The sequence below is a fragment of the Excalfactoria chinensis genome, chromosome 3, assembly GCF_039878825.1.
Source record: "Excalfactoria chinensis isolate bCotChi1 chromosome 3, bCotChi1.hap2, whole genome shotgun sequence".
In the NCBI taxonomy this organism is placed as follows: Eukaryota; Metazoa; Chordata; class Aves; order Galliformes; family Phasianidae; genus Excalfactoria; species Excalfactoria chinensis.
This window is the reverse complement of record NC_092827.1, coordinates 33,260,097-33,287,197: the sequence shown is the minus strand read 5'-3', so window position 1 is coordinate 33,287,197 and position 27,101 is coordinate 33,260,097. Positions and strand designations below refer to the sequence as shown.

At 37.7% G+C, this 27,101-nt stretch overlaps 1 protein-coding gene across 3 annotated transcripts in view; it reads left to right on the top strand.

The window, feature by feature from the left end:
• Positions 1–27,101, top strand: part of RNGTT (RNA guanylyltransferase and 5'-phosphatase) — a 185,001-nt gene that overhangs the window by 34,685 nt on the left and 123,215 nt on the right. For all 3 annotated transcript variants that reach the window (XM_072333278.1, XM_072333280.1, XM_072333279.1), the window contains exons 9-10: positions 13,540–13,675; positions 20,234–20,305. In XM_072333278.1, coding sequence (XP_072189379.1) covers positions 13,540–13,675; positions 20,234–20,305 — 208 coding nt within the window. The remainder of the gene's footprint in view (positions 1–13,539; positions 13,676–20,233; positions 20,306–27,101) is intronic.

The window sequence follows — 27,101 nt, the reverse complement described above, 5'->3', positions numbered from 1 at the left end:
TAAATGTTATCCAAGAGAGGTGTAGGAAGGCTCCGCCCCTTCGAGTCACACAGGTGAGTTGCCAGTTCTCCCAGGCCTGACTTGGGCCTTTCCCCAGGTGCTCGATCATTGGTTCAGTCCATGACTCAACAATTACCATAGGGTATCTGACTGTTACCTCGGAGAGGCAGGACAATGTTATGGAGAAAGATGAGATAACAAAACGGAACGAAGAAGGAGAGGGAAGACTGGAGAGTTGTGCTAATCCGATTGAAAAACAAATAATGGAATTGAGAACTCATTATTTAGAGAGACCAACTTATCTTGAAAGAACATTTAAAAAAACAGAAAGATTGTTAACTGAGAGTGAAGTTATTAAGGTGGGATTAAATTTGAAAGAGACTCTATTGGGAATGAGAGAGAAGGCATAGATTAATTTTCAGATTGGTGACAAATGATGAGCAGGTTCTTACAGACATGGAGGTTTATGCCAGTGGTGGAAAACACCTGACACGGAGCATTACACAATTGCTAATGTATTCTTTTCTGGTGTGAAGGAAGAGGACAGTAGATTTGGCTGTTGAGGTTAGCCAGCTAGCATCAGAAATAACAGGGAGACTTAGGGCCGTTCGTTGCTGAAAAGAGTTTATGGACATAGAGCTTTTCTCTAGGTATGAATACTGCATTTCTTGATGGCCTTGTGTCCTTACCCTAGATGGCTAACAAATAAGTCAATTAGTTCATGTGGTATCTTGGGGTGTCTGATTATTTACTTGTGTTTAGTGTTATATGTGTTTCCATTCTTGGGGTCAGGAGGGAAGAGTTGCTTGTAAATGTTGTGATGGGATACAGAGCACACTCTAGAATTTTCTGGGCATTTTTAAACCGCACCTTCTTATTCTTCTTCCTTCCCTTGCTTATCTAATATATATATATTAGTGTAATTAAAGAAAATATAAATTTTGTACCATTGATTGTTAATGCTGTGCATCCCTTCCTTTGTTGAGGCACTATTTATCATCTGAAATTTTGAAGACCAGAAGTGCTCGGGGTTTTGGGTTTGCCCATGTACTGAGCAGGCTTTTCAGGAACCAGATGAATTCATTAAAGGAGGGACAGGTTTTGTGAACAAGTGGGCTTAACTTAAATGGTTTGATTCAGAGTTAAATGAGCTCTGTTTATAGCGTGTGCTTTAGTGATGGTCAGCAGCAGGCAAAGCCTCAGCTCTTGAATGCTAATTATAGGTAGTTCATGTGCGTGTAAGAAAGTTTCTGATCAGACGCTTGTGGTTATTTTTAATAACTGTCTGAAAATAGGAGCGGTAAAGGTTTTCCTCTTATTCCCATGAAGCTGCATCAAAGTAGGATGGTATTTAAAGAGACGTGTAGTAGAAACCTTACTGAAAAGGGAAGAGCGACTGTTGCTGTTCCCTTATTCCTACCTGCAGTGTTTTGTTGCATGCTATGCTTTTAATCACAGAATCACAGAATCACAGAATGACCCGGGTTGGAAGGGACCTCAAGGATCATGTAGTTCCAACCCCCCTGCCTAGCAGGGCCACCAAACATACGCCTTTACTAGATCAGGTTGCCCAGAGCCCTGTCCAACCTGGTCTTATTTACTATGATATAGATCCCAATGTTCCTGCCTTGTAATTGCTTTAACTTGCTCTTTAAGACAGGACAAACCTGCTTATTTTTAAACTAATTATGTAATTCTCCTTCTATGTTTGGAAGAACCTTGATTGACGATGAATCTGGAATCCACATAGGATTTCTATCTCTGACTTTATTTTGAAGAAGATATTTAGCAGTATGTTGTATACTGGCTGGAAAACTGAAGTTGCCGAGTTCATAAAAATAGTTGCACTAAAGCATTCCCCTCCCCTTCCAAACAAGGTTAGGAGCTATAAACAGCTTTTGTAAACTTCAGTACTAATCAGCTGTTGAGTGCCTACAGTTGAGCTCTTATGTATGTAGTAGTAATGTAACGTCAGTCTGCTCCAATGGTGCATAAAGGCACATATATGATTAAGTTATAGAGTGAGGGTTTTTTTTAAGGCTATGCCTACTTGATTATATAATTTTCTATCCTAGAAGGTCATAAAAATGCCTTACTAATGGTCACTGAGAACAACTTGTAGATGTTTTACAGCACCATAAACAGCATTCCTCTTAATTTTCTGGAAAATACAAATGCCTAATTCATAGTTTTATTTTGTGTATTTAGGTAGGAGGATAAGAGAAAATGAGGCAGGGAAGCAGAAAAGATGTGTTTTTGGATTAGGAAGATGGAGTGCTAGTAGCAGAGGTGCATGCCTTCACTCACTCTACAACTTAATAGTTACTTCTTGTGTTTGCATCGGACACTAACCTTAGGATTACAAGACTGATATCAGCCTGTTTACCAAAGCATTAGAAACAGTGAAAATTGCATTCCTACTTGAGGTCTTATCTGAGAGTGCAGAAAGCCCCTTAGTGCTGAGATTAAGGGCACTTTATATGTGTGTAGTGTGTCATGTAGATCACGATGAAGAAGCACTAGCACATGATTGCCTTCATTATCTCCACCAGTTTATGTGTCCTCAAAGGACGTATCAATATTTTCTCACTTTTTACCCATTGCCCATGGAATGAGAGCACACTTAGACTTTCCAGAGGTCGATTTTTGTTAGCTGTTCTCAGGAAACCAGATAACTCATCAGTTCTGTTTAACTATATTGGTTTGTCTCCCTTAACTGAGAGACTGTAGATCAAACAAAGCAGCATGGAGTATCTTAAGGTGTTAGGCTGGTATCTGGAAACGCTGCGTGTAAATATTGTTACTCCTAAGAAGTTTGCGCAAGGCAGCATTATTTTAAATGGCAATAAATGTTACAGACCAGATGTAGTAGCTTCACAGCTCTTGGACTAGGTTGCAATTGGTGGTTTTTTAAAATTCATGCTGCTTTTGGAGTGGGGTGTGATGGCGTGTGTGTGTGTACATGTGTGTATATATATATTTATTGCTAAAGCACGATTATTCCATTTCGCTTCTTGTCCCTCTCCTTTAAAATCATGGAGTCAGTGTAGAGAAATGAATGAATAGGTATGACAGGTCACATCGTCTCCAGTCTGGATCCAAACCGACATGGATATATGAAGAATACATTCTTACTCTATATTGTGGTCTCATTTATGTGTGTCTGAAACAGAGTCACAACTCTGAAATGAAATTACAGAAGGAAGCTGTTGCTTCTTTGTTTCTTTCCTAGAGGTTAAAGAATCGTGGCGATGTATTGCCTTGCCATAGGAAGGTGTTTTACAAAATGCCAGGCTTGATGTTTCATAGTTCTGGAGCATTTTGATAGCGTGCAAGTTTAAATGCTTAAAATTCAGAGCCCTTTGAAAAGTGCTGCTTAACAATTATTCATACGAAACTATTTGAATATTTGGACAGACTGTCTTCGAAGCGAGTTCTTTTGTTTATTTATAAAGAGTTAATGTATTAAAATGCTTATTAGGTGGCTTGTGCTACGAATACTAATTTTAGAGTATTCAACTGTAGTCCTAGAATGTTCTAATTAGACCAAGATAAATGGTGTGCTTGTGTGTGTACCTGATGTTCAAGCCACGAGTATCAGAGAAAAATTAATAAATAAATCATTAATCATTCTCGTAGACCACTTTTGATAGTGAAACAGTGTGTCCTGTGCTGCTGATTCTCTTGGGAAGCATTAAGTTTATTCAGGAAAGAAAGATATTGAGGCTATAGAGTGCAACTATACGAATAGGGCATGTTTTCCTTTCAAACTAGTCCTCTAATCTGTGGGTACAAATGACAGTTGTAGCTTCTGAAGCTGCTGCCTGCGAAGTAAACAGAATTGACCCAGCATGTAGTATGGCATAAATCATTTCAAAGTTGAGGGAACTTCCCTTTTCAAGGCTGTAAATACTCTTTTCTTGTCTGTTAGTTGTGGAACGCTGTGGAAAACGTGATTCTATTTCTTGGGAAAATAATTACTTGCCATCTGATGTTAGGGTGGTGGGGTTTTATGTGTTTGTCTTCTAAATATATTTGTTGCTTCCTTTTGCTTTTTTTCTTCCCCCCCCCCCCGGGGCTGTTTAGGCACAGATTTCCCCCTAAATCTACATAGGCTGCTCCTAAAGTAATGCCTCCTATTTTATTATGTTGGTGCATGACATCAGAGGCAGATGTTGGTGGGACGGCAGTAGAGGCTGAACTTTCCCTTCAGTATTCCATTACATTTTGTTGCCATGTGACAGATGGCAGCAGAGGGGCAGTCTGACAAAGCGATGTCTGGCATGGAAGTGCAGATGAAGGAAAGGTGTGTCACTGAATTCCTCTCCATAGAACAAATGGGCACCCACTGACATTCATCAACAGTGATGTATGTTTATTGAGATCAAGTAGTGGATGTGAGCACACTGAAGGCTGGGCTGCATGGGCAACATCTTCCTGAAATTTATGGAGTAAGATTGCAGTCAAACAAGTTCAAACAGGCTTGAAGCTGAATATTTGCAATTAAAATTAAAATTGATTTTTAATGTAAGAATGTGGTAGTTCAGTCAAGCTTTTGTCATGAGATTATTCAAACAAGTGATAATTTTTTAAAGAAGTAATCAGAGCTTTCTACTGTACAGTTATTTTTCAATAGTGTTCTTCCTTCTAATGTAGAAATGTACTTTAATGTACTTTAATGCGTACCTGACCATTTACCAGCACTACAGTTTCAGTAAAACAAAGAGAATCTACTATTTAAAGTAAATCAGCTGGTATACAAATTCTGTTACTGTATCACATATTTTTGAGCTCATTAACCATTCTTCTTTTCTCCTGAGCACCACATACTTCATCGTGAAGTGTAAGTATATTCTTCAGTATATATTAGATATAGGTAAATTTACCCTTTGCGATAGGTCAAGTCATGATAACAAGATGACTTCAAATTTAATCCATAAAGTTGAATACCCTTTAAGAAATAGAATGCTGTGGATTTTGTTGTTGTTGTTGTTTCTTTAACTTCATTAAAACTCTGGAAGGCTGTCAAGAAAATGCTGTAACTGGATAGTCTTTCTTTTTTTTTCCTTTCCAACCTTGTTAAATTCTTGGTTTTACCAGCCCTGCTGCAGTTTCACAATCTAATAATACTTCAGAAAATGTAATTTTACATCATTTTCTCATTTGCCATCTGTTAAATTAACTAAAGGCATTTTTATTCTTAATTTATAAAAGTAAAGTTTGAACTCAGCCTAAGCTATGATACTTCATTAGTAGAGATGATACCAGCTTCCATGCTTCTGCTTTTTTCCATGCTCTGTATAACTGTGTTACCCTTCCAAAATAAACTTCCCTATTAATGGTGGTGCACGTATTATTCCAGTTGAGAGTATTCCGGTGAATTGTATGATGATGCAACATTGTTTCTGTATTATGCACTGTCTGTGTGACCTAAAGGTTTATTGGCTTTAAATTTGCTTCGCTGATGAAAAGGCTTTGCTTTAAATTTAAAGTGTTGTGGTTGCAATGAGAGGTAACAGTAGAACAGTAATGTAGGCTCTCCTTCTAGGTGGACAGGTTTGGATAAACTAAGGAGTGAGGAAGGAATGAGGAATTCAGTCTCCATTACTGATGAGGAATGACATTTGTTCTGAGTTCAACCATTTTGGTTGCAGTTTGTTTCCTATCTAAAGGGAAAAATAATATATTTGAAAAAGGAAGGAGTAGTAGTAGATCTCGTGCCTGTGGACTTCAATGTGAATTTTGACATATTATAGATATGGAATCTAATGAAGTTTCCTGGAACTGCAAGACAGGTAAAGAAAGGATTGAAAGAAAAACAAATGGCAATAGGTAGTTTGGGAAGAAGGGGTATAGAAAGCCACAAGGGGAAGTCCTGAATATTGGATGTTAGGATCACTTGTATATTGCCATTAGGAATTTTGAAACGGAAACCAAACACGTTCTGACAAACAGATGAGGGAGATGTGTCACTGCACTTGACTGCAGTGTCATGAATATGAAATACTGGAGCTGAAGCTGTTAATTGGAAGCGACAGTCAGAATATAATTATTTTTTTCTGTATAACATATTGGAAAAATGGTTGATGATAGAATTTAACCTAGAAGGGTGATAAAAATATGAAGTGTTAGTGGGTTTAGAGTGGGCTGACTTCAGTGGGCATGTGTGTGGTTTTCCCTTCAGAATTTGCATGATACCTGCAAGTATGTAATTTCACAGCTGTTCACATGTAGCTGCTTCATGCTGATACTCTGCTTGTTTCATTCTGTCTGATACTCTGTGCAGATGGAAAAACTTCAGTATAGCATGGAAGTGGTACTTGTGTCAGAACTGTTAGTGTGCTGATTAAGTACTTACTGTTTTCCTTTTGTTTATACAGTGAAAGTAATAGTGCACACGCATCCAGGTTTTATTATCCTTCAGGAGATAGTCAGAAGCAGTGACCATTGCCAGCAGCAATTAATGTAAGGGAAGAAAGCAAGCTGAGCCTTGCATGTTTACTGGGACTTGAGGACGAATTGCTCCATCTGCCACAGGCCAACTGCATACTCGTGTCATTTAAACTGCTACTCTGGATCCAGCACAATCTGGATTGAGGCCAGGATGTGGAATCAAAATGCTTCAGTGACACAGATAGAGGCTCTCCTACTGTCAGTGGTTAAAGGGTAGTGATTAATTTTCATTCCCCTGGCCCTTTCCACGGCATTTGATGGTCTGGCCAGAAGTTAACACTGTCTTGTCAGGAAGGAGAGGCAGGGGCCTAAGTGCTGGGGGTGGATGAGCCTTGTTCTATGTGATGAATCTAAGGAGCGGTAGCATGCCACTTCAAATCATAAGATTTTGAAGTGCTGTCAGTCTTATAGGGAATTTAAGAAACTAAAAATGATATCTACAACAAGATTTTGTTTTTGCTGTGCATCAGCAAACATCTTAGCTATACTAATTGCTTTATCAAGTTGAGTAAGGCTTGTTTGTGTGGGAGGGCAAAGCTTTCACAAGGCTGAATTCTAGCCTGTGTAATGAACTCCTGTGGGAATGAGGAACTGTCATGCTTTTGCACTTAGAGTCGATGATGGAATTCCTTACATTTTGCATTCTTTAATGTGACAATGTAGACAGAAGCATATGCAAAAAGAAAAAGAAGAAAGGCAACGTCAACAATGCTCTGTCAAAATAATTAGTATGGATTGATAAAGTCCATCTGAGTAAATAATGCAGAACAAAGGAAGCTGCAGTATGAGCTGAATTTTTTCAGCCTCCTTTAAAAATTAGCAGTGTTTTCTAAGAAAGTTCATTTTGTGTTGAGATCAAACACAGGAGATCTCAGAAGTCTGAGAGTTGTGTAGTATTTTTTCCTATTATTTCTAATTCTTCAGGTAAGACTGGAGGAAGATGTTGAACATAGGTAAAACACAATCTAAGATGATGTCCATGGTAAAGCTCCTTTGAACTTCTAGGAGACCAGTTTCACTATGCATATACACAAGTGTTGGGAACTGTGTCAAAGAGTATTAGCGCTGGTGAAGATGACTTTGAAAATAAACTAAGAGGAATGAGGCTGCGTGCTCTGGTCAGTGCAGTATTACATCTGCAGTTGGGGAGATGTGGTTTTGCTCTTGTTCCTGACTGAATTACTGTAGATTGAAGGGAAATGAAGTACGATGATCACAGTGAGAGCGGGGCAAGTCTCTTCTCACTGGTGACAGGTGACACGACGAGGGGAAATGGCCTCAAGTTGTGCCAAGGTAAGTTTGGGTTGAACATTAGGAAACACTTCTTTACAGAAGTAGTTAAACACTGGAATAGGTTCCCCAGGGAGGTGGTTGAGTCGCCGTCCCTGGATGTGTTTAAGAGCTGTTTGGATGTGGTGCTCAGGGATAGATTTATCGAAGGGTTGTTAGAGTTAGGCTACTGGTTAGGCTGCGGTTGGACTTGATGATCTTTAAGGTCTTTTCCAACCTGAGTAATTCTATGATTCTATGATTTGCCTTGTTTTGTCTTTAAAGAGTATTCTTTGGGAAGGTATTTTAAAATTGAATAGTGAGAATTATTTTGCATTCATATAAAGTAGGAACCCAAGTTTTTTTAACAGATCATTTTCAGCAATTAAATGGTGTAAAAACCGCAAAAACAAATAAAGAATATTAATAAACTAATTTTTGAAATGTGTTTTGTGCCAACTGCCCTGCCTTCTGCATGAAGGCAAACCTGGGCCTTTGAAACAGTTGCCTTTATTTGGATGCGTTCATTGATGTCTGCAGAGAACTTTCAAGATGATTCTCCAGTTTTATGTATTGTTACCAAAGGTAAATTGCCGACAATTTCATTGCTGCTCCTCTCCTGCTATTTTATTCACTTGTCTTGTTTTAAATTCAGTTTGAGCTGTCTGATACAGACCGTGTCATCTTGTGTACTTGCAGGGAATCTAATACAATGGGGCCTGGCTAATTGGAGCTTTTTTGGTGTTAACACAATAGAGATAATTAGTAATAAATGTACAGCTGTAATAGCGAGTAGTGTTCACAGTAGGCAATACAATGCACGACAGTTAAGCTCCTATATGCTGTGTTAGTTCCTATTGAATGCATTTGAGAAATCAACATTATTTTTTCTTTGCTAATGTGGCGTTGCCCAGAGGCTTGCTCTGTATTCTAGTGTAAGTGCTTGTGATGCTAATACCTTAATTAACTTCTTTAAATATAAGCTGTCAGGGCACATCCAGATAGTATTCAGAAATGCACTGATCAGCAGTCTACAAGACTTCCCCAAGAAAGCTTATAGCGTGGTGTGGAGAAAAGTCTGATGTTAAGCATGTGAGCTTATGCTCTTTTACTTAGAAAAGAAAGAATAGAAAGAACTCATTAATAAACTCTGTTGAACCGATCCCAAGACATGGTTGTTTAACTCTTTTTCTTCTTGCACACTTCCAGTTTTCAGCTGCTCACTGATTTATTCATTGTTTGAATAAAATACTGATATTTACCAGCCAAATTACCTGTGGGTATGAACATACTTGTGGGCCTCATAAGTGCTGTTGGCTTAACATAGTTACACATGCTGGATGTGTATAATGCATCTTGAAGAATGTCTCTTTAACTTAGCTTTGCTTTAGGATCACTTAGTCCTTAATAGTACCTTGTTTAAGAGCCCTCCTGCCATACCCACCACTGAATCCTTTACAGTTTTTAGGCACTGGGATAGGTTGCTTGTTTTCATGCAAGCTTGCAATCAGATCGGATGGATTTGAGTCTGAAGAGAGAATTAAATGGGTAATTTCATGGCTCAGTTCTAATCTGAGAAATATGATGTCTTGTAGCAAGTGTGAATTCTAATTGTGGACTTGCATTTGGATAATTGCTGTTAGCTTTACTGCAGGTTGCCTAAATGTGGCAATTTTCTAAAAGCACAGATATGTTTTATATCTGCCTTCTTTCTTGGCAGCCTTGCTGCTCGTTTTTGCACGTGTTGCACATTGGCTAGTGGAGAGTCTGTATAATTACTAAGGTTTTTTTATAGAGATGTTTAAAGATGGGGCTGTATTATTGCCATTCAGGTAGAATTAAAATCAGGTTTGAAATCAGTTTTTTAGGGGGAAACACACAAGCATGCGTGCGCCCTCTGTGTTAAGAGTGCCTGAAATTGTTGTCCCAGCTTCAGCTGAAACCATGTTAAGAGTAGTACACTGATGTTTGGTTGTTGTGAGTGATGGGAGTGTGTCTGGGTCTGGGGCAGAGCCACTGCTGTGATAGCACAGAGCAGGGTGTGGGGTCAGGACAGGTGCTTGAATTAGGCTGCTCCATACCAGGTGACACCATGTGCAAGGCCATTGAGCTGTGGACACTTGGCCAACCCCTCTGCTCAGGGGTTGTGAGAAGTCAGTTCTATTTTGTTTCCAGTTCTCTCCCCTGTCCTCCTTGGGGGGTAGTGAGCAAAAAGGTGTTGTGGTGCTGAGCTGCTTCTGCGTTAGACCACACAGCAGTGTGAGTATGAGTGGCACAGCTTGCCCTCAGAACTACAAGCTGATTTGCTAGCATTGCTGCTTTCCTCTTACTGTTTGAAATAACTGTGGTTTTTTCTGTTTTGAGAAAATTCTGATAGTTAAAATAAATACATGGTGATAAATATTATATACCATACAGAGGAAATGCAAGCTCAATGACTGTTTATGTATTCCTTGTTTTGAAAGAAAGAATGGCTGTGCTTAGCTACTGTCACAAAGAGAAATTCATTGGGAGAATATAGATGATGTTTGATAAATGTCTGAAACAAGGTGTTTCCAATGGCAGTTGTGGGAAACTGTTTGAAGATATATTGCAACACAGATGTGTAATTTGGAGACGTTCTTTGTCAAGGTGATGGATTAGATAATGCAATTGATTTCTTCTGTTTCCTTAATTTGCTTTCAGTTTGCAGTAAGTAAAACACTTCTGTGTAGTATATATGCCTGTGTTTTCCTTGCTACAGCTGCATATATTAAATCCACAAATGAAATACTTTATTAAACTGGGTGGGGAATATTTTCAACCTTCTACAGGATCATAGGGGTTGCAAGGGACCTCTGGAGATCATCGAGTCCAACCCCCTGCTAAAACACAATCCCTACAGTGAGTGGGTTTTGAATATAATCTGGAGGAGGAGACTCCACAGCCTCTTTGGGCAGCTTGTTCCAGTGCTCTGTCACTCTTAAATAATTTTTTTCTCATGTTCAGATGGAACTTCCTGTGTTGCAGTTTGTGCCCAGTGCCCCTTGTCAGTAGCTGTGCACCACCAAAAAAGTCTGGCCCCATCCAGCTTACTCCCACACTTTAGATATTTATAAGCATTGATAAAATCCCTTCTCAGTCTTCTCCAGACTGAACAGTCCCAGGTCTTTCAGCCTTTCGTTACTCAGGAGATGCTCCAGGCCCCTTGATCATATTTGTAGCCTTCTGCTGGATTCTCTAGAAGATCCATCTTTCTTATCTGAGGAGCCCAGAACTGGTTGCAGTACTCCAAATGTGTCCTCACCATGACAGAGTAGAGGGGGAGGATCACCTCCCTTGATCTACTGGCCACACTCTTTTTAATTCACCCCAGGATACTGTTGGCCTTCTTGGCCACCAGGGCACACTGCTGGCTCATGGGTCAACCTGTTGTCCACCAGAACGCCCAGGTCTTTCTCTGCAGAGCTCCTTTCTAGGAGGTTGTCTCCTAACGTATACTGATGCACACAGTTATTCCTCCTCAGGTGCAGGACTTTGCACTTGCTCTTGTAAAACAACAATAACCAACAACAAAACAAACAAACAAGAACCCTACAAACTTTTCAGAACTGATATATGAGTCAGTTGGATGCCTTGTTCATGCTGATGACTTTTGCATATAAAATACAATAAGCAAGAATGTTATCATTGAGATAGCGAGTCTGAGTTGTCATGAGACCAACATTTTTTGATATGTGATTCCTGGTAATCATTAATTAGAAATCCCTTGTGTGGAATCTGGTTTAGAATATGCAATATAAAAACCTAACAATGAAACACTGGGAAAAGAGAGAGAAAGCAATCATGAGGGAAGGGCAGGAATCTCACCCCAGTGGCTGAGGATGCTACCAATCTTTTAAGATCCAATCCAGCTACCAATTTTTAAGTAAACCTCTATAGATGTTGTGTGAATGGCTTGGAGAAAGAGGTGGTGTTGATCTATCTTTTGATGTTCAAATAGAAGATTTTGAAACCTTCTGTATGCCTCCTAAACCTGTAGATATTTTAGGTGGCTGAAAACGAAGATTTTAGATGTTTTGCTTTTGTTTTTCGAAGCTGTTAGAAGACCTCATATTGCATCACATTTGTAATGGTAACACGTGTATTGGTTGTTTTTTTTTTTTATGTCCTAGATCTTTTGAAGCGTTAGGGCTTGTTTCTGGTGCTGTTTTCTGATTGAGGCAGATTGCAAAGAAAGCAAGTACTTAAAATGGCGAAGATAGTTAAGGTTGCTTAAAATAGTGCACAATATATCTTATCCACTTTACATACCTCTTTCTCCTTCTCCTGATTTCCTCAATTTTTGAGAAAAACGCAACTTGCTCTTTGTAATTAGTTTCAGTTTTGAGCAAATTTGTGTGTTTTGAAAAACTAACTTTGTCTGCAGGTGATTTTATCTCGTGAAGAACTGACATGGACTCATCCACCTTAATGTAGGTTGCATTATAGTTGTTCTTTCTTTCATCATCGCACCTTGTGCGACTTTCAGCACCCCTAATGTTGCATTAACTTAATCTACTCCCAGCCCTTCTGAAGACTTCAGTTCTGCTCCTACATGTCTTTACTTTTGTGCGACTCACACATAACACCTTGAAGTACTCATGCTGTTTGTGGAGAAGTATTAGTTAAGATGATATCTGGTGTGAACTGTGATAGGAATTATAATACTGGAAGAAAGTGTTTATTTAAGCTGCATGTGTGATGCTGTGTTCTCACAAGCAGCCTTACTGATTTCTGGAGGTGTAGGATCTGTAAAGGCAGCAGTTGAGCTGCCTGTGTAGACCAAATGCCTGAAGGGGTTCTGGGGGCTGCTTTGCTTTTGACAGCAGGGATTCTGTGGGCATTGCTTTTAAGAGCAATGGTGAATTTTAAAAGAGACTACTAGTAACTCATTATTTCTTCAGAACCAGGACTTCCCAAGGAGAATTGGATGAATTATGAAAAGATCTGTTCTTTTTTTTTTTCTTTCCCCCAGTACATCTGTTGTATTTGAGGACTTCTACAAGTATGAAAAGTTCTTTTCTGAGAGAGTCTTCAAAACGTGCTTTCTCTGTTTCAGAGTATTCTGATGATGAGACTCCAGTCATTTATTTTAATTCGCTGTTTTCCATTATATACAGAATGTACATAGAAGAGTTGTCTTTGGGCTTAGCACAAAGAAACTGACGTTTTTGACTTGGGCTCCCAGCGCTGCCTTACTGTAAATTATTTATTTATTTAGAAAAAAACAGTTGTTTGCAACTGAACCAAGCTCACCAATTACTTGTGATACTGTGGTTAGCGTTGAAGTTTTCTTTACATGTACTGTAGCAGAAGAATGTTCTTTGTCTAAATTTCCTAGTGTTTAATGGAAAGAGGCTCAGTCTTTTGCTGAGATTTGCAGTTTCTCTTGTGAGTTAAACTCTGCTGGTTTATATCAGGTAAAGATCTTGCCCACTTAAAGGAAAATGGGAGTGGAAGATCTTTTAGCAAAGTCTAACTGAATTAGCCTCATGTATTCCTTTCAGTGCTGAGATCTCCATTCTTTTAAGGAGATTTTCAGGTATCGCTTTGTCTGTACACAGTGAGTTCTTGTAGGTATATTCTAAACTTCTAGTTTTGAAATATTTCCTTGCTGATAGTTGCATCAAATGAAACTGCTTTTCTGAAACAGGAGACTTCAACTTGCAACTACAACAAGTTCCTCTTGAAATGTTCTTTTATACCGCATCAGTATTATTATTTTTTTAACACAAGACAAATTAAGTGTTGAGATTTAGAAGATGCATCTTTAACTTCTTAACGTTGCCTTTGCAGGTACATGATGCTGATTGATGGCAAGAATGAAGTATATATGATTGATAGAGACAATTCCATTTTCCATGTATCTAATCTGGAATTTCCATTTCGCAAAGATCTTCGCATGCATCTAACAAACACTCTCCTGGATGGGGTAAGGAATATATGGTGTGATAATTGTAACAATTTCAACAGTTTATTTTTGTTTAGAAACAAGACCAAGTTTCCTGGGCTTGAATCATGAGATTTAGGAATAATGGATGCTGTCAGTGGCTGAATGTGGGAATCGCACTGTTCATAACTCACTTCTTATCTACCAAAAAGTAATGATAACTGCTCTGGGGGGAGCTGTTCACTTGTCTTTGAAATAAATCAAGGTATTGAGATGATTTTCTCTAAGCATGAGAAGAAGTTTGAAAAGAATCTGGAGAAATAAATGCTGAACCTCATCTCATGTTATAGCATTGTCATTTGTTACAGTAGACACAGTAAATATTACACACTTGATCTAAGTGTTCATAAAGTTTGATAAAATTTTGACATTTGACTTCAGTGACTTGATGTTGCTTCTGTCATTTTATTTTCAGCTAATTCGAATTACTAACTGGTGTAGAAATGGTTTAATTTTATTTTTTTGACTGAAACATGTCTAAGTATTTGTGCTATTTTAAGTTATGTAAATCTTCTAATGGACTTAGTGTGCCCCGGTGGCGCAGCGGTAGAATTCCCGTTTGCAACACCAGGGGGCCCGGGTTCGAATTCCCCCTGTGGAGCAGGGGGTAGAAGTGCCGCTCTGCTACACAGAGGGCTCGAATCCCGGGAGTTGGACTCGATGATCTCTAAGGTCCCTTCCAACTCGCACGATACTATGATACTATGATATGATATGACTTGTGAACCAGTTGCAAAACAAACTTTATAACATCTGCATTTGCTGTTCAAAAGCTGGCCTCTAGTAATATTACTGTGCTAAGCTTTGCAGAACAGTAGTCATGTGAAGAAAGAATGCATTTCTTGACCTTTCTATTTTAGCTGAATGACTTCATTAGCTCTTATACTAAATACCTGTCAGTGTAAATGAGTTCACTTCCCTGTCATGTTTTGGTAGCAGTGAAGTTGTTCTACCTTACTATCACTTTTGCTTGGTAAAAACCTAAGATAGATTGAAGTCTTTAGACTGATATTAGGCAAGTCATCTATCGAGTGAAATTATAGGTTGCCTTTGCCTTCATTGTCACTTACCAGAGAATTGTGAAGGAGCAAGCAGGTAGCTTGCTGTCCTGCTTTTGTAGCAATGGTTTTACAGGGAAGTCTTTGGAAAGTATTATTTAAACTGAAGTTCTTCAGGGAGACTGCTTCTCTTTTCTTGTTTCAAAACAGGTGATTCACTAAGGTTGACTAATATGCATACATGGAGCACAGGGAAGCACATGTTGATATATGTGTGTGAATGCAGCAGTGGCTGTTGGGCATAGGAGAGGGTCTCTCGTCTGGCTTTTTGGCTGTTAAGAATAAATTAAATTGGAAGAATTAACAATCAAGTCACCGGTTGTTTCACGTACTCTGTAGCCTAGGATGTGAGCTATAACTTTACCTAATTTGCTGTTCAGTAGAAGCGTGGTTGCTATAGTACATTTCAGTGTTTCACTGCATGGCATAATGATTCCATTCTTTTCCTCACAGTTTATTCACGAAGTAGAAAGCAAAATATGGAAAGTCGATTGAGTACCTTGAGATAAACTGCAGTCTTCTGATGGATAATAAATACATTTATAGCTCAGATTTCAAAACAAATTTGTATAATCTGTTAAAAAAAAAAACACAAAAAACAAAACAACAAAAAACCAACCTTGATTATATTTAATTGCAGTTTCTTTCAGCAGATTTAGGCTGGAGCTTGCCTATTGCTTGAAGCATCGCAACAGCTTAGCTTTGTAATTCACTGTTTCTTTAATGCTCGCATCAAATGATGATTTCCATAACTATTCCCTTACTTGGAATATATGCATGATTTCATTTTTTTTAATCTACATGAAGTAAAGCTTGGCTTTTTTTTTGCATTAACGTGTTTTGCCCATTAGTGCGGAAAGGCTGTTAAGTTAATTCATTAATTACAGATTGAAGTAATTCACACTATTGCCCTTGAAGTAGCTTTTTCACTTTCAGAGAATGAAGTTACAGAACCAAGGGGCCCAACTGGCCTTACTTTACATTGATCTTAGTAGTACAAGAAAGAAGAAAACAGATGAATTCTGTCAGCTGCATGTGGTGAAACAGTTGCATTTGATCAGAATACAAAAGATCAAGTAGTCCCTGCAAGTTTATTTAGAATGGGAATGTATAAAACTTTAATAAAGGTAATTTCCATGAGTTCAGTGATCTCTTAACATGCTTTAAGGCTTCTAATGCAAGCCTTTCATGCAATGTTCTTTGAGAATCTCAAATGCATCGAGGGTTCACTTCAGGCTGAAATTACTTGCAGACAGTTCTTACCATGATCAAGTACATCTTTGTGATAAGAAGTTTTCTGCAATACTCTTTATTCATCTCGAGCTTTTCGATTGTGTTTGTTCTTCTGCCATGGAAGAAAGTTTTCTGTGGATCTAATTAAAACTAGTTTGAATGCTACCTACAGGTGGCTAGCATAACATTAAGCATTCCTTTGGAAACCTGGTGTTTTGTCTCCATACCAGCATCTGAGGGAATGCATAAATCTTTGTTCAAGTGTTTTGGCTGTTGTTCGAGGAAACTAGTTAGTTGTTTTCAGGAAGTTTCTGCTTAGCTTTGGAACAAGTGAGTAGAAAATGTGGAAATATATTGTGTTTGATTTGCTGCTTAATATTTGGGTAAACAAGGACTCTTATTGTAAATATACGGCCTCTAAATTTATAAAAAAGGCGATTTTTTAAACTAGTGGGATAGCTAGCTACATGGAATTGTTGGTCATCTGTGCTTGTGAGCAAAATATATCCAGTGTTCAAAACTTCTCACAAGAACGTCCTTTAAAATTCAGCCGTGTGAGGGCTTCCTTAGTAACTTGGTACTAAAATAAAACAGATGTACTTCTCTTTATATTTTTTTTCCAGCATTTAAGACTGTTATAATTTTTAACTTAATTTTTTTTTAAAAAAAAGCTTGAATGGTATGTTGTCATATATTATAAACATTTATCAACTGCAGTCCCCGGTTTTGGCATCCTTGGCCAGCTTTGTCTTCAAGCTGAATGGAAGGTTTTAGTCACTCTGTTCTTTATGCCGTTTTGGTTGACTACCTGACATGTGAGGTCCTAGGTGGAGGCGGCCCTCCTAGAGCTTGAATTTAGATTTCACTGGGCACATGAGTGCAGAGAGACATTCACACTGACAAAGACATCCCACAGAATTGCAGTTGGTGCAGAGTGAGAACCTATTGCACATTTATGTCAGTACAGAGCTCACATATTTGTAAGCTCTGTCAGCAATGGTACAGCTTACAACTGTTGTACCTTGCAAAGACTGACACTTTGTGCGCACAGTTGTTTTCTTCTTTAAAAAAAATAAAGCTCTTTGTATTCCTGAAATCCAGCACTGGCTAGAATTGTTTTGAAAATAAAGGGATAAAGGAAAGACTAGAGGCAGGAGGAAAAGGAACGATGAACAGATGTGTGATTAGATCCAGTTCCATGCTCTGGTTCAGCTAGGGGTGCATTCTGCAAGTTGCTGGGGAAATGAGATTCTTTGAGTTGTAATTAAATTTTGGATTATTTTATATCCAGCAACAACTTGTGATTCAAGGTGGGAAAAAACAAGTCCCTGAGCTATCAGTCCATCATCTTTCCTTTTGCTACTGGTCCAGCTTAAGGCTCGTAGCACAGTTATTGTTTCTAATGTGCTGTAAGCATATGCTCTGCAGCGCAAGCAAAGAAGATTAACACCAGCAGTTTTCCAGATTATGTCAAAGAAACTGGCAAGTGGACCTCGTTCTGCAAACCTGCAGGTTAAGTTGCTATCTAAAGTGGTGAATAATGGACAAGAGATAAAAACTGTATTTCTTAGTAGTGGCAATATTAAAACATGTTATAGCGGCTGTAAGCCTACATGGGATATAAGAAAGGTAATAAAGGGCTGCGGGTATTCCTTGTGAGTACTTCTGCGTTCTATTATGTAGCCACATGATATCTAGAAATTGTCTTAGATATAGCCTTACAATATCAGGTTATTAATCAGAATAAGTGAGTTTGAGTTCCTCAAGTAGTCCATTTTTCCTACTGTCTACAGTATGAACCTGCCCTTGAGATCTGATTCTGGAGGTATTTTTCAATTCTTTTAATCTCAAGGAAGACTCTGAGATCAGCATCTTAAATAACAATGCGTTAGATTAATCGAATCATTCTTACAATCGCTTTACACCTTGTTGCCTTAGGACAGCTGTACTGGCATAGCTAATGGAGCAGTGAATGTTGTGATGGTGATGAGCAGCACAGGAATTTATCTTTTCTACTTTTCCTGGTAGCTGGGATTTAAGTCAGGATCTGGAAAAGAACAAGAGGCAAGAGGGAAGAAGAAAAGGAGATGTAACAAAGGAAGCTACCTGCACTTGTAAAAGAGTCAAAAAGGTTTATATGTGTCTGAAATAGAGAAAATAGAGAATTTAATTAATTTAAATTAGAGATTTAATTAAATTAATTAATTTAAAATAGAGAATTTAATTCTGGGTTAAATCTAAAAATTCCAGAGAAAATGTAACAAATGTACATGACTCTCTTGTCTGTACCTTATAATAGTTGTAAACAGAATATCCGTAGATTCAGATTTTGAAAATTAGGCTTAAAATCTTTTAGGCTGGGCATCAAATTGTTTTCAAGGTTTTGCATATAAATGCTAACTTTGCATCAGAACTGGGTCCTCTGGATATGCATGTTGAAGAAATGAGTCCTTAAACTTTAAATGTTCAATGAAATGTGTTTTAGTTTTACTCGCTCATGCAATTGAAACTTTAAAACAGCATGGTAGCATTTTTGTATTTCACTTTTACTTTGCTCCTTATTTCTAACGGGAAAACAAATCCTGTCAGGATTTTTTGTTCTATTACATCTGTGAAAACTCTTTGACATTTGAACACAGTGCCTTTCTTCTCTGTACCTGCTCCATCTACTTGTTTAGCTCATTATGAAATTTACTCTCAAAGAATGCATTCCAGTGTTGCATCTCAGTTCATAGCTTGCCAGTGTCTTACCTAAATATTGGAAGGTGACAGAAGTGCGTTTCATTACACCCCTTCTACATAGACTTTTGCAAATGTTATTTGACAGTACTTATGGCTAAGTGATTTTTAGACTTAAGAATAAGATGTTGTAGTATTATGAAGGAGTATTTTTCACTCAGACATTTTTTTTTTTCCCCTTTATGGAAAGAGGATGTGTATGATATTTCACACTTGGCTATGGAAATATGATATCCATCTCTGTATTCAGTTTATAGGAGATTGCAAAATATTAAGTAGGAAACTTCTGATGCCCATTGTTATTTGAAACAGTAGGTTTACGTATTCTTGTTTATCTTTAAATGCCTCCAACTTTGTATTTACTTGAAAACAAATCTGCATTTAAAACTTGGTTATTTTTTAAAAGTCCAATGTGAGTAATTACTAAGTACAGTTCAAGAAGTTTGGTCAGTATACAGACAGAATCTTTGAAGATCTTGTTGGGGTTTACTTTGTGAAAGTTCCTATGAGAAGTTAAAAGGTTGTAAAACAAAAGTGCTAGTGACTCATCAAGAATTAATTTGAGTTGATGTAAGATGCTATTGTGGATTAATTCTTGAGCACGTAGTTATGTTTTCATTGTGTTACAGTGAACTATTTTTTTAGTTTTTTTTTTACCCTTGCTTCATCTCCTATGTGTGGCTTTGGAGTTTTAATTTGATATTGGTAGCAAAAAACCCTTTGCTGGTAGAACTATCTTATTAGTTAAGAATTAGGTGGTAAGTTGCATGTGACTAAATATATTTTTTTATTAATTTACCAAACTAATGAGCTGGTCTGCTTTGTATCACGATTCTGAGTTGCATAGGTATCAACATGTAAGGGATCTCTTTTCATGTTTGTTGATCATTAATGGATTTTTCTCCTTCCTGACATTTTAGATAGATTACCCATATATATATAGGATTGAAACTAATTTCATATGATATAGATGTTGTATTTCCATTTGAAAGAGTCCTAGTGCTTAGTCACAGTGCAGCATTCAGACAAATTGCAGTTGTCACTGCTGCTTAGAACACAGCCAGCATGAAAGCGACCAAAGTGAGCATTAAAAAATGGATGAAAGAACTTGCTCTGTACTTTTCTGCTGTTTAATTTCTTGTTGTAGGTGAGATTTCCAAAAGCGACGAGTTAGGGTTGCAATTCTGACTGCATTTTTTAAGGCCTCATTCTTGCAAGAAAGGTCATGATTTTAAAAGCTGTGGAGAACCTAACATAGAAACGTTGCAGATAAGAATGTGGAGCATTAGGACAGCTTTCCACCTTCTTACTGAATGCTTCATGAGACATTTAGGGCCATAATATTTTTATAATGCTGACATATTGTAAGAATCTTTTTTTGGCAGTAAGAAGGTGCCAGTTATTTGATTACATCACACTGCCAGGCTTATTCACTAGTTATAAATGTGTTGACTTTTCTTTTTTCTTGTAGTCATGAAGTAAATGTAAATGTCATCTCTTTTCTTTTAAGGAAATGATCGTCGACAAGGTTAATGGACAGGTTGTTCCTCGGTACTTGATATATGACATTATTAAATTTAATGTAAGTACTTCTGGTTTTATCATTAGTTATTGATTCTCATTGCTAATTTAATCTTATTTGTATAATTAAGAGCTTGAGTATAAACTTCAGCGCTAAAAGTATCAGGTCATTTTGTAGCTCAATAAAAAGCAGTGCATCAGAATTAAGATTGAAAGCAGCCTTCTAAGAGACATTGATTTATTTCCACACAGCAGTGGTTTGAAATGGTCTACTAAACACTGTTAGAAAATTTCCCATTTCGAAAGCATTCCTGAGCTATATAGAGAGTGAAAATGGAAAAGGGATGGAGAAGTTGGCCTGTTAGAGGCATGTATTTTATGAGAGCATCACAGTGCTCCTTGTTAAACTACTCCAACACCTCTTTCCCAAATTTCTCTTTGAAGCCAGGCACGATAGCTGCTCAATAAGCTGACTCTCCTATTTACACCAGCTGTAGGGCAAATATGTGAGAAAGAAATATAGTGTAAAAAAGGACAAGCCTTTTTTGACAGCTAGAAACAGTCTCTGTGGGCTGAGAGACTCGTTAACAATACGGAGAACAAGCAACTTGTTTCTGTTATTTATTTTAAATATGGTAAGCATTTGAAAGTCACCATAGGACTTTTGCTTGCTACCTTTGCATATATATATATTTTTAATTTTGTATATTTTTTTTCCCAGAAAGACATGATATATGTGAAATATGAAGTTAGTCTTATGAAAGGATCTCCTATTGAAGCTAGTTTGGAGAACTAACCTTGACCATATGTTTCACATGAAATAATTTTTCTACTGATTTCTCCATTGTGTGTAAGGAAGAGAAAATATTCTTTGAGAAAGATCAATGTAACCATATATATGTTTATGAAACAGCATTTAAAATAATGTAGTGAATACAGAGTATGTCTGCTCTTTTTGGCTGGGATAGAGTTGGTGTTTTTTTGCAGCAATTCTCACTGTGCTGCACTTTGAATTTGTGACCAAAACATCACTGGCAGTCCACCGGTGTTTCAGCTGTTAGAGTGGTGTCTGCATGCTGGGGCTTTTTCTGCTTCTCTTGCTGCCCCGCAAACTGGGAGCTGAGGGTGCACAAGAGCTGGGAAGGGATAGAACCAAGACAGCTGGCCTTGACTGACTGAAGGGATATCCTAACCTACCATATTGTTTTCAGTAATAGGAAATGGGGAAAAAGGAGGAGGATGGGAGGACATTCACAGCTGTGGTGTTTATCTTCCCAAGGAACCATTATTTGTGAAGGAGCCTGCTTCCTGGAAGTGGTTGAGCGTGATGATGGGAAGTAGTGAATGGATGAGTGCTTTATGCTGCTTTGCTTGTGCAAACAGCGTTTGTTCTCTTAATCTCAACTCCGACTTTCATCGCTTTTGCTCTTCTGATCCTCTCAGCCCATGGAAAAACAGTCTAGTATCTGTTAGTGCTTCTGAAAATACAGAATCCTTTTAGTTTTCCCAATAGGGCATACAGTATTATTAAAATGCAAGACATTTCAGACTTCTTAAACTGCTGTTGACTCTTCAAGTCTTGCGTAACATACTATTCAGCTTGAGTGTGCCGCCCAGCATGTAGGGGAATGGCAAGCTGAGCCATGGTACTGGTCACAGAAAAAGATGTTGGTATGCTGAGAAGTGTAGTCACTATGATAGATGTTAGTTTTTTGGATCTTTCCTATGGACAGGACTTTTTGGTATGCAAAGACTCCATGTTTTTCAGAAGTGCGCAAGAACTTCTCATTTTTCCTGTATTCTCACTTGTTCTTCCACCTGTGATTCAATGTTTGTTTTCTTCATGTAGTTCTTTGTCTCTGCTCTTGCTCTGTCTGGTCTGTCACTCACTGCTGTTACTTTCCCTTTAAACATGAATTGTAAGGTACAAAATAAGCAGTTTCCCCTCAGTATGGGATATGCATATGCTGTCTTATCAAAATAAGGCTTTTTAAAAGCCCTGGTGAAATGTTTGGAGCAAAATGTCTGATCTTAATCTGAAGAATCCCACCTGGGAAACAACAAAAATGATAAGAAGGCTTTCAGAGGATTGTTAAGGTTTGAGGAAAGTCTGCTTCTGAGCAGAGTTGTAAATTCTTTAATATGTTTTGTTGGTTGGCTGTTTTTTTTTTTTTGATTTAAACATTGGGAATGAGAGCAGAGTTTGTTGTTATGTAACACAGTTTTAATGTCAAGGGCAAATTAAGGCACTGTTATCAGTATGAGTACAAGCAGGGCTTCAGCTGCTAGAATTGATTAGCAGTGATCCTACCACAAAGACTAAAAAGCACAGCAGTTTCTAGGTTAATTTTAGAAGCTTAATTACAAAACTGGGCACCTGAGCATGCTTGTTTTGGCAAGAAGTGGTCAACAGAATTTTATCACCAAGAGAGGTAAAAGCATTGAAAACTTCTAATTGGCAGGGAAGGATAAGTTCTTTTTTTTTTTTTTTTTTAATAAAGATCTGTAATTTAGATTGTGTAATTTTCCTAGTAGTTTCAAATCTAATAATTACACAAAGCAACCAACTCTCACTCCAAAATCCCTGCCCCCAGTAGAGAGCTGTTGGTATTGCTCAGGAATTCTGTGTTACTCTTTGATTGTGAACGTAGATCCCCTCTGAAAGTCATTGTTGGAGTTACTGTACTCCTTGGCAAAATGGTGTCATATAATTGATGATTTCCAAATGTCTCTTACTGTAATATCACTTTGAACTCTTCTCACTATTTTCACTCAGCACTGTTGTTGTGCTTCCAAACTGCACTATATTTCATTCTTGTATTTTAATTCTGTGTTTCCTTGTTTTCAGGGGACTAATTCTTAAAACTAGTGTTTGCAAGTGTAATGTAGCAGCTGAGACAAGGCAATCTGTCTGAGATAGAATTTAGTTTTACCTGTTTGACAGACAAGTATCAATTTGAGATCTAAGAGCAGCAGTGGTCTGCTACTCATGGATCAGATGGGAATAAAAGGATGGTATTTAACTTTGTGTGCAATATTGTGATTTGTGGGAAAGTCACGGAATTACAGAGTGCAGTGTCTCAGTACATCACAGAATCTTTCTTCAGACTTAGCATTTCATCTGTGCTTGACCCAGAGAAGGTGAGGAAATCACTGAAAGCAGGATGATGTGATTATCGGGAGAGAAGGGTAACAGATACTTAGTGGTGAGCAGGGAGAATATGAAATGAAAGAGAATGGCAAGGGAGAAGAATGAGAAAAAAGACCACCTACCTCTTAAGAATTTTAATTAAATTTTTTATCAGTGAGGCTTTCTGTTAGTTAGGTTTTCAGTTTTACTGGGATGTATCAGGAACAAACTTCAGGGGCCTTATATAAGAGGTGAAAGAAACTAGGAAAATAGACTGATTGAAATACATACTAAGCATTTGCATCTAGATATCTAGGCAAGAAAAGTCTTAGAAAGAAGGAAAAACTGAGTTTCAGTGATTGGGAGAGGTGTATATTTGCTTTCATAGAGAAAGTGTGGAAATAATTTCTATTCAGGTTATTATTATTTTTTTTAATGAACTCTGATGCTTATCACCTGCAATTGCTGAAAAAGTCACTTTTCAGAGTTGATAATGGAACTTGCTTTGATTTAATTTCTTTTTCCTCATTTGGCAAGTACATGGGCTGCTATGAAAGTAATACCATCTATTTTATTTTGGCCCATGATATCAGAGATGAATGTTGGTAGTATGGCAGTGGAGGTTGAACCTTCCCACCAATATTCTGTTACATTTTGGTTTAACGTGAGAGATGGATGACATCTGACATGGAAGTGTGTAAGGAGATAAGCTATATGGCATTGAATTCTTCCACGAAGAAAAAAAACAAACAATGGCACCCATTGATGTTTGTTAATGCTTGCTGAATGTTTATGAAGACCAGTTCGTGGATGTGAGCACTGTGTTTCAGCAGTGGTGATGTTGACAGTGGGTCACCTCCACTGGTGCAGATTGGTATGAGCATGACGTGCTGGCAAAAGCAAGTAGTGGTGGTGACTATCTTGAAAAGTAGTGTTTTGTAGCTGAGAATTTGCCATTTGGCATTATTTTACTCTTTTCTATCTGTTGTAGTTTCTGTGGAAACAAATAAAAAGCATTACTTTTGGAGCAATTTACGTGGCTTCCATAAGCTTGTGGTATTGCCTGTTTTGTTAAAAGGCATAACAATGCCAGGAAAAGTAAACGATTATTTGGGAAATTTCAAGATTGTTTTGTTGTCATGTTCTTCAGTCTGAAACATATTATTAATAGAAACGGAAAATATGATATTGCTGTATCACTGCCTTCATCCCATGTGCTGAAAGCAAGCATGTAGAAAGGAAGATGTGTGCAAGTGAAATAAACCAACCTTTCAGCCTCAGCTCTTTGAGGAAAAAGCAAATCCCTGCGTTATTTTTTTTTTCATCTTTGCTTGGTTCTTTCAAACAAACAAAAGACACAAACCAGGAAAACCCCAATATAAATGTATATAAAATCATCTCTCAAAACCTTCCTTTCTTAGTGGCCACATAGCTACATACCTCTGTAATAATAAATGAAACTGCATATGACTGTCTGGGTAGTTGGTACTGAAACTTCATCTTCCCTGTAAGTCTCTGGCAGTTTTGTCCCTGGTTGGCTACAGTGCTCTTGAGTGATTCTCAGGAATAGTCTAAGATTTAATGTTGTTAAAGGACAGTTCTTAGCAGCCATCCCCAGATACTGTCATCCTCTTTTGGAGAACAAAAATGGATGAGTATGGTCAGCCAGTCGGTGGCTTCAGGACCAAGGATAAGGCTTTGCAGTATTAGTTTGCAAATGCAGATGTTCCAAGACTGTCTTCTAGTTAACAAATGGTGTTGCCTCACTGAATTGCAGAAGTCCTGCTTTTGAAATGTCAGGTGTTCTGCTGTTAAATTAGGGGCTGAGTAGGGGATGAGATGAAATAAGGTGGAATAAAATATAGTACTGTATCATTAGAGTCCTGTTACAGGGGATAAAGGAAGATTAAAGACGCAACAAAACTAAAATATGCCACTTCTTGTCTGTGGCACCAGTGTGGGGAAGATGGTGTTATTGTGTCAAGCTGTGTCGGGTGTGTGAAGAGTTTTTACAACTAGGAATCAATTACCATTTAGGTTACATGAAAAGATACTTTTTTCTAAGAATCATAATCCACTTTCTTTAAAATGTGTATGTTTATTTGGCTTTTCAAATTCTGAGTTTTTTTTTCTCCACGTTTATATCACAAGTTATGTGTGGACTAAATGAAATCAGGATTTTTTTTTTCATGATCCTCTTAACATAAGAGGCTAATGGAATCATAGAATCATTTGAGTTGGAATTGACCCTTAAAGGTCATCTTGTCTGACTTCCCGGTAGTGAGCAGGGACACCTACAGCTACATCAGGTTGCTCAGAGCCCCATTCTGCCTGACCTTGAGTGTCTCCAAGGATGGCGCATCCACCACCTCTGGGCAACCTCTTCCAGTGCCTCACCACCCTTATTGTAGTAAAGGTGAATAAAAGTGAAGGATGGTGTCAACAGAAAAATTAGCAGTCTTGGGGTAAATACAAATAAATCCAAATTTCTGTTCATCAGAACTATTTATAATAGAAAACGTCTTCATTCTCCAGTCATCTTTGAGACAGCTCTTCCTGAGAGACCTTGTTTTGACAGGCTTTTTCTTAGATCATATTCAGTAGCTACATTTAGATGTATAAACACTAAACCCAAGCAACTATTTTATTTCTTAACTTGGTTCAGTAATAAAAAAGGAACACTAGCATAATGTAGGGTCCTAATTAATGAGTTCTTAGCAAAGATACTGAAAATGAGTAGTACTTTTCCTTTTCAACCCTGGCCTTTAATTTTTATAATTCTAGCCAAGTTTTCTTGAGACCAGATTGCAATGGTAAGAATAGACCAAGTGCTTGAAAAGAAATAATTATTTTAATGTTTAAAATGGAGGTAGAGAATTTTGATAAATTTTTAAAAATTCTATGCATGATGTCAAGATCAAAATTTCATTTGCTATCATTATGCATAATAATGTTGTAGCTGTTAGATTAAACTTATCACTGTAAACAGATACTGTGATCATAAATCTCATGGGTTCATTGAATTCATGCATGATTTTTTTTTTGTTTGTTTGTTTTAAATCCTTGTAAAATATTACCATGTCTGACTTTTCCATTATAAACCCAATTTTAAAGTGATGTAAAGCTCACAGTACAGGCTGTCTGTCCTTTATTAGTCAAGTAACCTTATCTGAAAAATACACCATGAAAATTCTGAGAGCATAATTCAGAGACGGAAGCATTTACTTGCATAATCTTTTCTGTTTACAAATGCACCTGACAGCCAATGACTTTCCCAATATTAATTCCTAGGTTATTTCAGAAATTGTTCAAGTTGAAAGTACAGGTTTAAAATACTTATGTTGCTATTGGTACCCTAGAAAATAGGAAGACTGTTCATGTACTTACTCTTGCCTAGGCTCCTGCAAAGGTGGTCTTTACGTTATGTTCTAAAAATCTACATGTGCATCCTCATTCTATCCCAGATAAGAGGTTTTCAAGTAAATGAAGTGCAGAGCGCCTGCTTGATCTTATCTCATGTTGCAATCTGGTGTTACGCAAGAAAGATGCATGAAGATCATCTTGTAACTACAATGTTCTGGTACCTCTAGAGTTTTCTCTCTGATTCCCAGGTCTCCTGCTTGATTTGCAGTGTCATGTAGCTGGTAGTGCCACTGCTTTCTACTCCTCTGTGTTCTGAAGCATAGTTTATTGGATGATGAGGTACTGAATGATGAGCAGGGACAGC